The 12,109-nt window shown below is 38.0% G+C and overlaps 1 protein-coding gene across 3 annotated transcripts in view; it reads left to right on the top strand.

Annotated features, from left to right (window-relative positions):
• MTMR3 (myotubularin related protein 3) overlaps positions 1–6,990 on the top strand; it is a 28,262-nt gene extending 21,272 nt beyond the window's left edge. For 2 of the 3 annotated variants that reach the window (XM_060786186.2, XM_067473041.1), the window contains 3 exons: positions 1,873–1,983; positions 5,016–5,104; positions 5,942–6,990. In XM_060786186.2, the coding sequence (XP_060642169.2) occupies positions 1,873–1,983; positions 5,016–5,104; positions 5,942–6,089 (348 nt within the window). In that variant the 3' untranslated portion in view covers positions 6,090–6,990. The remainder of the gene's footprint in view (positions 1–1,872; positions 1,984–5,015; positions 5,105–5,941) is intronic. The other variant, XM_060786185.2, reaches the window with a different exon arrangement.
• The last annotated feature ends 5,119 nt before the right edge of the window (positions 6,991–12,109 follow it).

Raw genomic sequence — 12,109 nt, 5'->3', positions numbered from 1 at the left:
AGTTTATCAACAGGTGTAGGTTTAAGACATCCTGTTATTATTCTGCATGTTTCATTCAATGCTGCATTAATAGGAGTCTAGTGTCTAGATCCAGGGAAGTCATGCTATCCCTCTATTCTGCCTTGGTCAGACCACACCTGGAATCACACTGTTCAATTGTGACACCCCAGTTGAAGGGAGATGTTGACTCTTAGCTGGAATGCGTCCAGAGGAGGGTGATTAAAAGAATTGAGAGTCTGGAGAACAAGCCCTCTGAGGAATGGCTTAAAGAGCTGGGCATGTTTAGCCTGCAGAAGAGAAGGCTCTGAGGAGACATGATGATAGCCATGTATCCAGATGTATGGGAAAGTCATGGAGAGGAGGGAGCAGGCTTGTTTTCATCTGCCCTGGAGACTTGGACACAATGGAACAACGGCTTCAAATGACAGGAAAGGAGATTCCACCCGAACATTAGGAAGAACTTTCTCACTGTGAGAGCTGTTAAGCAGTAGAACTCTCTGCCATGGACTGTGGTAGAGGCTCCTTCTTTGAAGGCTTTTAAGCAGAGGCTGGATGGCCACCTGTGGGGGGTGCTTTGAATGCCATTTTTTGCATCTTTGCAGAATGGGTTGTACTGAATGGCCCACGAGCTCTCTTCCAACTCTAGGATTCTATGATTCTAAGACATCTCTTAGGCATCCTGTTTCTCTAATCACACTCCTTTCTCTTCCCTTGAGAAAAGGAGGCCAAGTGTCCAAACTCCTGCTTTCCATTGCAGATCTCAGACTCTCCAATACACCATCGCTTTCCATAGAGCAGGGGTCCTCAAACTTTTTGAACAGAGGGCCAGGTCACAGTCCCTAAAACTGTTGGAGGGCCGGAAAAAGATATGAATGAATTCCTATGCACACTGCACATATCTTACTTGTAGTGCAAAAAACACTTAAAAACAATACAACAATTAAAATGAAGGTCAATTTTAACAAATATAAACTTATTAGTATTTCAATGGGAAGTGTGGGCCTGCTTTTGGCTGATGAGATAGGATTATTGTTGTTGTTGTTGTGTGCTTTCAAGTCATTTCAGACTTGGGTTGATCCTGAGCGAGAGCCAGGTAAATGACCTTGGAGGGCTGTATCTGCCCCCCAGGCCTTAGTTTGAGGACCCCTGCCATAGAGTATGACGGGTGAACAGTGCCGCTGTCTGTTACAATTTTTGGAATATTAGAAGGTCTCATATAAAGCAATATTTTGCTGATGTTGTTCCAAAAAGCTGTAAATGAATGATAGATGTTTTTCCAGCCTGAAACATCCTAGCTTCATCTCAGTTTCCTGGCAGATGTTGACTTTGCATAATTGGTGTTGGTAAACACAAGCAGCTCTGTGTTGACTTCCTTCTTAACATAAGGAATCTTGTAAACTTTTCCTTAACTTAAAGAGCCATTGTCTTTGACTAATGTAAACACGTTTTCCCCCAAAAGTTCAACAGTTCAGCAATGTCAACAGTTAATCATTTGTCACAGTTCTCGTCAGCAACTTTTAATTATAGTTCATCGAGCAGGTAGCTAATGATTTAGCCATTGCACACCCACACTTATTTCATCATGACACTATCTTCTCACTTTCTTTCCACCTATTCTTCACATATCTCCTTACTTTCTTCCTTTCTTCACCTTCTTCCTAACCTCTCATATTTTCCTGTCTCCTCACCTTCTTCTTGACTATTCCTCACCCATTTCCTTACTTTCTTCCTCTCTTCACCTGCTTCATAACCTCTCCTCTTTTCCCATCTCCTCCCCTTCTTCCTGCCTTAGCCTTTCCCCTTCTCTGCTCCTCGCCTATCTTATCCACCTTCTTCTCTGGGTGCTCCTCAGCTGTGTTTGTTTGCCAACAGACCTCATTCCCTGACTTGGAAAGCAATCTGGACCCGAGCTGCCTGCCTCGCTGCAGCACAGAGCTTTTCTCTGAAGCCAGCTGGGAGCAGGTGGATAAGCAGGACTCCGAGGTACAGGCCTCCCTCCCTCTCTGCCCACTGGCTCCCCTCATCCTCCTTGTGACTAATGACGCGTTCCTGCCTCCCCTCCTCCTCCTCTTTTGTAGCTCAGCAAGCGGCAGAGGATTTTTCTGACATGTCGGAGGACGAAGGGTTTGATAGGTTTCAAAGTGATGAGTCTGTCAATGGAAGGAGAGACTTGCAGGCAGATGAGGACAATGTTTTACGTTCCGGTGATCATTCCCGGAATGATCACCGGAATTGGGGAAAGTGAAAATGTGAAAGGTTAATTTCTCTTAAGAAATTGTCTTTGGCTGATAGGGAGTTTTCCTGAGAAGCCAAATTAGGTTTGAGAATGGAGGGAGTGAAAAATAGATTATTTAGAAGTTCTGATATAATCCGTGAGAAGGCTTTGAAGCCCAGGTACATTTGGCATGATCTCATGGCTGCTTGGTCAGGCTTAAATTAGGTGGTGTTGGCTTTATGCCTCTCAGAGGAGACAACGGTGCTGAAAAGGATGGCATCCTTGTCTTGGCTCTCAAGTTCATGATTCAAGTTTCCTGTTTTGGTTCATGCCTTTGTTCCTTGGAGAGTTTGCCTTAGAAAAAGTTCCTGTTTTCTGGGTCATGGATTTATTTTTGAAGTACTGCTGTGGATTTTGATTCTCTTGACCTTATGTGTTTTGTCATTTTTGGATTACTGCTATTTTGTATTTTCTGTTCTTCTGACCCTTTTGGAATTGCGCTTTTATCCCTTTGTACCTGCTTTCTTTAGTAAACATTTTTAGATAGTACTACTGGACTCTGGTGTGGTGCTGGATGAAAAGGTGTTTCAGTGCCAGACTGCAATGTCCTTCTCTTCCTCCTCCCTCTTGCCCTTGCTCCCCCATTTGGGATCCTGTCATACCTCATGCCTTCTCTACACTGGCAAGCTCCTGTTGTAGCCTGGCAAGCATCACAGGATTTTTCTGAATGTTCAGAGGATGAGAATGATGGGTTTCAAAGTGAAGAGTCTGTGCAGGCAGGCAAAGCTGATGCTTTGGATTCTTCAACTTGTTCTCGGGCAACGGGAAAATGAAAATACCAGATGCCTAGAGAAACAGCCTTAGGAAGGCAAGGAATTTTCAAAGGGGAATAGATCTGAGATTGCGGAGAATGAAAAGCCAGCAAACTAGATATTCTCAGAGAATTCTAGATAAGGCCCAGAGGTCCAGATGTGTTAGGCATGATGTCATGGGTTCCTTAGAGGGCTTAAGTTAAGTGGTTTGGCTTCAGGCTTTTCAGAGGAGACAGCATTGCTAAAGGAGATTGGTTTCCTGTTTAAGATCCCAAGTTCCTGTGCATGTCTGGTCAAGATTCCTGTTTCATGTTCCTGTTTTATGCCTGTGTTTCTTTGGAGAATTTACCTTGGAGAAGTTCCTGTTTTCATGTTCATGGATATAACTTTGGATTAATTCTGTGGTTTTGGATTTCTTGGCTTGGTGTTTCCTGCATTTGTGGATTACTGTTACTGAACTCTGGCTTCTTTTGAGAATTGCATTTTCTATTGTACTGACCCTTTTGGATTTGCCTTTTCACTTTTTTATATCTTTGAGGGTGGGTCAAAAAGTAAAGCCTCCATCTGTCTAACTTTTATTTCTTTCACAGCTACTGGACTATCTGTGCATGATATGATAGAGGTAACTTTACTCTATTGATATAGTCTGACTGATTAGAACCATGAATCTGAAGCTAATTATTATTATTATTTATTTATCGTGTCAGAAGCAAATTAAGAATACAGTTATAATTTATAGAAAAACAACAACTTGGCATTATGCTCAATTTCCTTTGACCAGAAGCTGACCACTTGGACTGCCTCTGGTGTGGCTGTGAGAAGGTCCTCCACTGTGCATGTGGCAGGGCTCAGGTTGCATTGTAGTCAGTGGTTTACTCTTCTCCACACTCGCATTTTGTAGCCACGTTTGGACTCTCGCTTGCTGAGGTGTTCCTGCGAGTATTTCTGTAGATCCTAGGAAGCTGTTTCTTGATTTAAGACGTTGGCATGCTGACTGATATCTGAACAGAGGATGGGCCAGAGACGTCAATGCCTTGGTCCTTTCATTTCTGGCTGCTACTTCCCAACAGATGTCAGGTGGTGCAATACTGGCTAAACAGTATAACGTCTCCAGCAGTATTGGGTGTTGACATCCTGTGACAATGTGGCATGTCTCATTAAGGACCACATCTGTTTCAATGTGGTGAGATGTATTCCACACTGGGCATGCGCGTTCAGCAGCAGAGTAGCAAAGTGCAAGGGCAGATGTCTTCACTGTGATGCCCAGGTTGTACCAGTCAGCTTCGGTATGGTGTTATTTCTAGCACCCACTTTTTGCTTGATATTCAAGCAGTGCTTCTTGTAAGTCAGAGCACAGTCCAGGTCAACTCCCAGAGCTCGAGATGCTTGTCTGTTCTTAAGGTGAAAAGTACATGCCTGCATTTTAGTTGGATTAGGAATCAGCTGGTTTTCCCTGTAATAGACAGTAAGGGCACCTAAAGCTTTGGAAAGCTTCTGTTCAACCATTTCAAAGCTCCCTGATTGAGTGGTGATGACACGATCATCACCATAGGTGAAATTCACTATCCCTTCTGGTGTGGCTGGTCATTTGTGTAAATGTTGAACATAGATGGAGCAAGCACGCTCCCCTGAGGCAGGCCTGAATTAAACAATGGCACAAATGTGTACAAATGGATGGTGACTATGTTGACTATGGTAGTTTTGTGTAGAGGACAGTTCAGGATACGATCTGTAGCAACTTCTGCTATTATAGGTTCATTCATCATGTTTCTATGACACAGGAGGCAAAACGTTTTGACCCACCCTTGTACTTTTCTTTAATCAACATTCTTTTAGTGGATCACTGGTCTCTGATGTCGTGCTGGGTGAAAGGGTGTTCCAGTGCTGGAGTGCAGTAGCACCTGCTTCTCTGTCGCTGCCACTTCCTTCCTTCCTCCCTCCTTCCAGTCCCTTCTCTGGCTTGACTGTTACCTTTCCTTGCTCCGCAGGTGACCCGGTGGCTGCCCGACCACCTGGCCGCCCATTGCTACGGCTGTGACAGCGCCTTCTGGCTCGTCAGCAGGAAACACCACTGCAGGTAATGTATTGTGTCTCTCTCAACTGAAGTGGCTTTTGGAAAGGCATCACCTTTTTAGAGATCATAACCTTTTGGAAAAGCACAATCTCCATAACCTTTTGGAGAATAATGGCATTCAGGACCATTTAAAATCACAACCTTTTGTAAAAGTATAGTCAGAGAAGAACCAAAAACTTGCTTGAGTAAAATCTTCTCTTTAGTGTTATATATCACACAGGCCTATGCAAGGCAATTTGGTTTTTCAGTTGTTAGACTGATAACCTAGTTGTCTCTGATCTGTTAAGTACAGAGATTAGGCCAATGCACAAAATATAGCAGTTCTTTAGAAGTGTTTCTTTCAGTGCCCAAAAACATCTACTCTCCCTTAAAATGTCATTTTTCTATATCATGCTCTCAAGAGACAAAAATAAGGTAGACTTTGTTAAAAGTAACATAACCAGTTTACTCACTACCTTCATGTATTCAGCATACAGGCACATAACTTGTCACTCCAGTTACAGGTTCTCTGGTCTGAAAGTCTAATAGTGTCTCTGTACAGTCTGAAAGTCCAGTGGAGTCCTTACAGTCTTCTGTTTCTACTGACTTCTGAAAGCATACTATTTCTACTGGTGTCTAAACGGTACTGTTTCTAAAATGTAGTCTGAGTCCTGAATAGTCCCAGATCTGATCACATAGTCTGAAGCGCCTCCCACAGCATAGAGTTAAGGAAAACTGCATACCAATACACACATACACAATACAGTAAGCAATCTGAATTATATACATAACAAATAATTAGTGGAGGCTTGAAGAAACTTGCTATTTCCAACAGTTTCCTTACTTCCTGTGTGTTTGCAGGAACTGTGGGAATGTCTTCTGCTCCAGCTGCTGCAACCAGAAGGTCCCAGTGCCCACCCAGCAGCTCTTTGAGCCCAGCCGTGTCTGCAAGGCCTGCTACTCCGGCCTCGGCCCTGACAACAAGCCTGTTGCCACCCACTCAAACTGAATGAAGGGGGCATGAGGCGTCATGGCCACTGCAGAAAGACCTGGAAGACTGTCATTTTGAAATGGATTTTGCTGGAACCTGGAGGTCGCTGATTGTTGTCGTTGCTGCTGCTGCTGCTGCTGCTAGGGACCTACATAGAAGACAAAATGGAAGCTGCCTTCTTCTCAAAGGAACCGAACCCTCCTCCTCCTCCTCTCTCAAAATGGCCGACGCGAGGGCTCGGGGGGGACCTCTGAAGCGGAAAAATGGCGTTTAGTTTATTTATTCTCAGTTTTTCTTATTATTATTATTCATTATCCAGATAAGAGAAAAGTCCCATTTTTTTTAAAAAAATCTTAATATCCTTCAATAATTTTTTTAAATCCCCATTTTAAATATCAGGATCCATTTTTTATATAAATATATATTTAAATATATATACACACACATACATTTAAATATATATTTAAGACGTAATGAAGAATTTGGAATATGATACAAAATTGAGATGAGGAAAGAATTTTGTATATTTTGAGGAGAATTTTGTATATTTCGAGGAGGATGTGCCAAGAATATATCTATATTCCGATTACGGGTCTTTTAATTATTATTATTATTTTCTGGAGGGTAAATGTGTGAATAGAGCAAACTATGGCTTGCGACTCTCTCTTTTTCCAACAGATGAAGCACTTTTTACAAATATATTTCGTTTTTCTTCTTTATATGTAAAGCAGGAAAGAATAGCTGTGTGTATATGTATGTATGTATATAATATCAAAAAAACAACCTGTCCCAAAAGGCGGAGTTTGCTTCTTTATATTTGTCATTTTTTTCCTCTTTGTCAAACAAGCATTACGTTACTTTAGAATGTTTCGATATATATATATGAATTTTTAAAAAGTGAAATAAAGTTTAGACTGTGGGGTTTTGTTTTTGTTTTTGCATGGGAGACAATTGTTGGTCTTCTTCCACCAATTAATCCTCTTATCAAACCAATTATAAAAATGGAAAATTTTAAAATAATAATAATAAATATTCATCAAAATAAACAGAAAAATAATGGAAAAATCATAAAAATATTCACTGAAAATGGAAAAATGTAAATTATACTTAAATATTCATCAAAATAATCACAAAGATAATAGAAAAATCAAAATAATAAAAATTACTAAAATAATAAAAGAATTATGGGGAAAAATGAAACAATAACAAATATTCACCAAAATAATTACAAAGATAATGGGAAAAATCAAAATAATGAGAAATATTCTCCAAAATAAATGTTTGTATGTGTGTGTGTGTGTGTAATATAAAAAACAACTTCTCCCAAAAGGTGGAGTTTTCTCCTTTATATTTGTCATTTTCCCCCTCTTTGTCACAAAAGCGATATATTACTTTAGAATGTGTCTATATATATATATATATATATATATATATATATATATAGACACATTCTAAAGTAATGTGTGTGTGTGTGTGTGTGTGTGTGTGTATATATATATATATATATATATATATATATATATATATATATATATAAAATTATCTCCCATGCAAAAAACACCCCTCTAAACTTTATTTCACCTTTTAAGGACACACACACACATATATATATGAGAATGTTTAAAAAGTGAAATAAAGTCTAGAAGGTGGTGTTTTGCATGGGAGATAATTGTTGGTTTAATCCTTTCATTTCTTCATATTTTGCACATTATTATTATTATTATTATTATTATTATTATTATTATTATTATTAGTCTTCATTATAATCAGAGTCTGATTACTCTAAAGACTGCCAGACAGGCACTGACAAGAGAACAAACAGCAGAGAAGTGAAGTGAAGCAGAGAAGAGCCCCTCTTCTCTCAATAATTCTCTCCCAAGGACTCTGCCAGTCAGACCCGGCAGGGGAAAGAAAGGAGTTGGAGCCTATTTCATTTCTTAAATCTTGCTGACGGTCTCAGCGTCCTCCATCTGTTCCCTGCACAACCAGTTCACCTGGTTAAATGTTAAATAGCACCCTGCACATTCCACATTTTCCTAGTTTCCAACAGACCTCACAACCTCTGAGGATGTCTGCCATAGATGCAGGCGAAACATCAGGAGAGAGTGCTTCTGGAACATGGCCATACAGACCGGAAAGCTCACAACCCAGTGATTCCGGCCATGAAAGCCTTCAACAATGCAGGCTTCTAATTGGTTTTTAAATGTTTGTTTATTTTTAATAACGTTGGCATTTAATTTTAATTCTTGTGTGTCTATGGGTTTCAAATTATATCCTGTGTTGCTTTTATTGTCTCCTTTTAAAAGAGATAAAGCGGTACAGAAATAATGACGATGACAACGATAACAACAACAAAACTCTGTAAATGGTGAGGCAACCCTTGCGACCTTGCCCTTTGATCCCTGGCATTGTCAGATTGGGCACTGAAGGTCAAAGAGGAGACACTAGAGCAGGCCAAAGAGACTGGCAGAATTATTGGTATTATAAAATAATAATAATAATAATAATAATAATAATATATTACATTATATAATTATATTTATTTAAATATATTTATACCATATATGCATAAAAAGGTAAACGTAGTCCCCTGACATTAAGTCCAGTCATGTCTGACTCTGGGGTGTGGTGCTCATCTCCATTTCTAAGCCGAAGAGCCAGCGTTGTCCATAGACACCTCCAAGGTCATGTGGCCGGCATGACTGCATGGAGCGCCGGAGCGGTACCTATTGATCTACTCACATTTGCATGTTTTCGAACTGCTAGGTTGGCAGAAGCTAGGGCTGACAGCGGAAGCTCACGCCGCTCCCAGAATCGAACCTGTGACCTTTCGATCAACAAGCTCAGCAGCTCAGTGCTTTAACCCACTGTGCCACTGCCCCCCCATATATGCATAGATTATATATTATTGTAAAATAATTACATATTATTATAATATAACAAAATAACAGAAATATACGCAACATTGAAAAACAATATATAAACACACACAGAGAGAGAATTATAATAATATATTGAGGCCACTGTTAATTTTTTTAAAATAATTTTTATTGATTTATCACATTTATTACATACTATTGCATTTTGTACATCAGCCTCTTTAACATGTTGTTTTATTATTTTGCTTTAACATTCTCCCCCCCCCTTTTCTCTTTTTTTCCTTTTTATCACCACAGTGCTCCCCTCCACCCGTCTCAAGCCACAATTCTTACATTTCATCTGTCCAAAATTTCATTTCTTCTTGTGACGGTAATTTTCCTTCCTTATTTTTTAATCCATTTACCACAAATCTTCCCCATACAGCATCAAAATCGCTTTGTTTCCATATACCTTTTTTAACCTTTAATATACATGTCAATTTATCATTTATTGCTATTTTCCATGCTTCTTTATACCACTCCTCTATTTGTATATTCATTTCTTTTTTCCAATTCCTTGCTATGAGCAGTCTTGCTATAGTTAGTAAGTTTGTTATCGCTTCTTTATCCTCCTTTTTCAATTGCTTATTGTTATACAATGATAGTAAGGCTATACTAGGACTTTTATCTATTTTCATATTCATTATGGCTTCTATTTCTCTAAATACTTTCTCCCAAAAATTATTTACGTATTTACATTGCCACCACATGTGTATATATGTTCCTGGTTCTTGACACCCTCTCCAACAATTTATTGAGTTATTTTTATTCATATACGCTATTCTTACCGGTGTCAAGTACCACTTCCATATTAACTTGTAATAATTTTCTTTAACTCGTATCGATAAATTTTTTAAATGTCTTTGTCCCCATAACTGTTGCCACTCTGTTTCACTTATTTTCATCCCTAAATCCTCTTCCCAAATCTCCTTCAGGGTACACTTTTTTATTTTTTCATTCTTCATTTCAATTAATATCTTATAAATTTTGCTAATTATACCTCTCAAGTTTTCATGTTCTTCTACAGCCCTTCCCTTCTGTATTATTTGTTCGAATTGATTGGGTTGGCTTCCATTTCTATTGTTTTTTTTCCAGTTTATTAACCATTGTTCTAATTGTATACAATGAAACCATGACAATTTTATTTCTTTAAACTCTTCCAACATCGTCTCCCTCTTCATTTCCCCCTTCATCCAATCCCCTATCCTATCTAAATTTATTTCCCTTACCTTTTTATCCATTACTTTTTTAAAAAAATGTTGGGAACTTCTTTTCCATCACTATTGGGGTTATAATTGATCCCTCCTTTATTAACCTCCCCTTATATTTATTCCATACTTCCAGTATGTTACTCAGCATTGGATTTCTAATTTCCCTCATTTCTTTTCTAGTAAACTGTTTAAAAAATATATTCCAAGTTTCATCTTCCACTTTTCCTGAATCATTACTAAGCCAATCTATTCCCTCTTTTTTAACCATTCCTTCTATAACCAAACTTAATCTACTTGCTTCATAATATTTTTTTATATTAGGTAGCGCTAGTCCACCCTCCTTTTGCGATCTGTACCATAACTGTTTATTTAGTCTATTTCTTTTACTTCCATTACAGTACTTATTAATCATTTGTTGCCATCTAGTTAGTTCTTCTGTGATTTGAAGTGGTAGCATCCTAAATATAAAATTTATTTTTGGAAGTATTTTCATTTTTACTAATGCTATTCTTCCAAAGCAGGATAAGCGTATACCTTCGTACTCTATTAACTTTTTCTGAACTTCTTTCCTTAATGTTACTACATTTACTTCCTCTATCTCTTTTAAATCCTTAGTTATTATTACTCCCAAGTATTTTAATTTATTCTTAATTCTTATTCCCATTTTACTCTGTTCTATAAAATCTTTTTCTTCTTCTCTTGTATAATTAAGTAGCATCATTTCTGACTTATTCCAATTAACTTGTAAACCCATTGCTTTCCCAAATATCTCCAAATGTTCTTTTATTCTATCCATTTTCTCCACTATATTTTCTATAAATAACAATGTATCGTCAGCGAATAAACTCACCTTCTGTTTCTCCTTTTTTCCTAACCCTTCTAAATTTTTATCGTTCCTTATGCTATTAGCAAACAGTTCTATCACCATAGCAAATAGTATCGGAGACAAAGGGCACCCTTGTCTAGTTCCTCTAGTCACTTTTATTTCGTTTGTCACTCCGTCATTTATAGTTACCACTGCTGAGTTCCTTGAGTAAAATTGTTTTAGTACTCCTTTTATTCTATTTCCCATTCCAAATTTATTCAATATTTCCCTTAATGTCTCCCATTCCACACAATCGAAAGCTTTAAAAATATCTAATGATAATATCCCTGCTTTTTCCTTCCCCTCTTTAGCCCAATGAATTTTATTTCATACTCTCCCTATCAAATTTGACATTTGTCTTCCTTTTACAAACCCGTACTGATCTTCTTTTATGTACTTATACATGCATTTATTCATTCTATTGGCTATTATCGCGGACAATATCTTTGCATCCTGATTAATTAATGATATGGGCCTATATGACCCTGGGTCTGTTAAGTCTTTATCAGGTTTAGGTATTAATATTATTAATGATCTCCTCCATGATTCGGGTATCTTATCTTCCTTCATTATTCCATTATACAATTCTAATAATTTTGGGGTTAAAACTTCTCTAAAGCTTTTATAGTATTCTGTCCCTAGACCATCCAAGCCTGGAGCTTTCCCTACTTTTAATTTCTTAATAACTTCCTCTATTTCTTTTTTCTTAATAGGTTGTTCCAGTAACTCTTTATCTTTCTCCTCCAACTTACTCTCCCAATTTTCCTCCACATATTTCCTAATTGCCTCTATGGGGCTTGCTTTGGTTTGATATAGTTCTTTATAAAATTCTTCAAATACTTTCAATTTTTCTTTCATAGCTCTACATAATTTACCTGTTTTATCTTTTATCGTATTTATCATTCCTTCCATTTTTTTTTCTGTGTTGATTTGGCTAGCATCTTTGAATTCCTATCACTAAACTCAAAATATTCCCTCCTTAAATAAATTAAATTTTCTTGTACTTCGTCTATTTCCATTTTATCCAATTCCTCTTTTTTTGCT

Source organism: Anolis sagrei, chromosome X, assembly GCF_037176765.1.
Source record: "Anolis sagrei isolate rAnoSag1 chromosome X, rAnoSag1.mat, whole genome shotgun sequence".
In the NCBI taxonomy this organism is placed as follows: domain Eukaryota; kingdom Metazoa; phylum Chordata; class Lepidosauria; order Squamata; family Dactyloidae; genus Anolis; species Anolis sagrei.
This window is presented reverse-complemented; position numbering and strand designations above follow the sequence as displayed.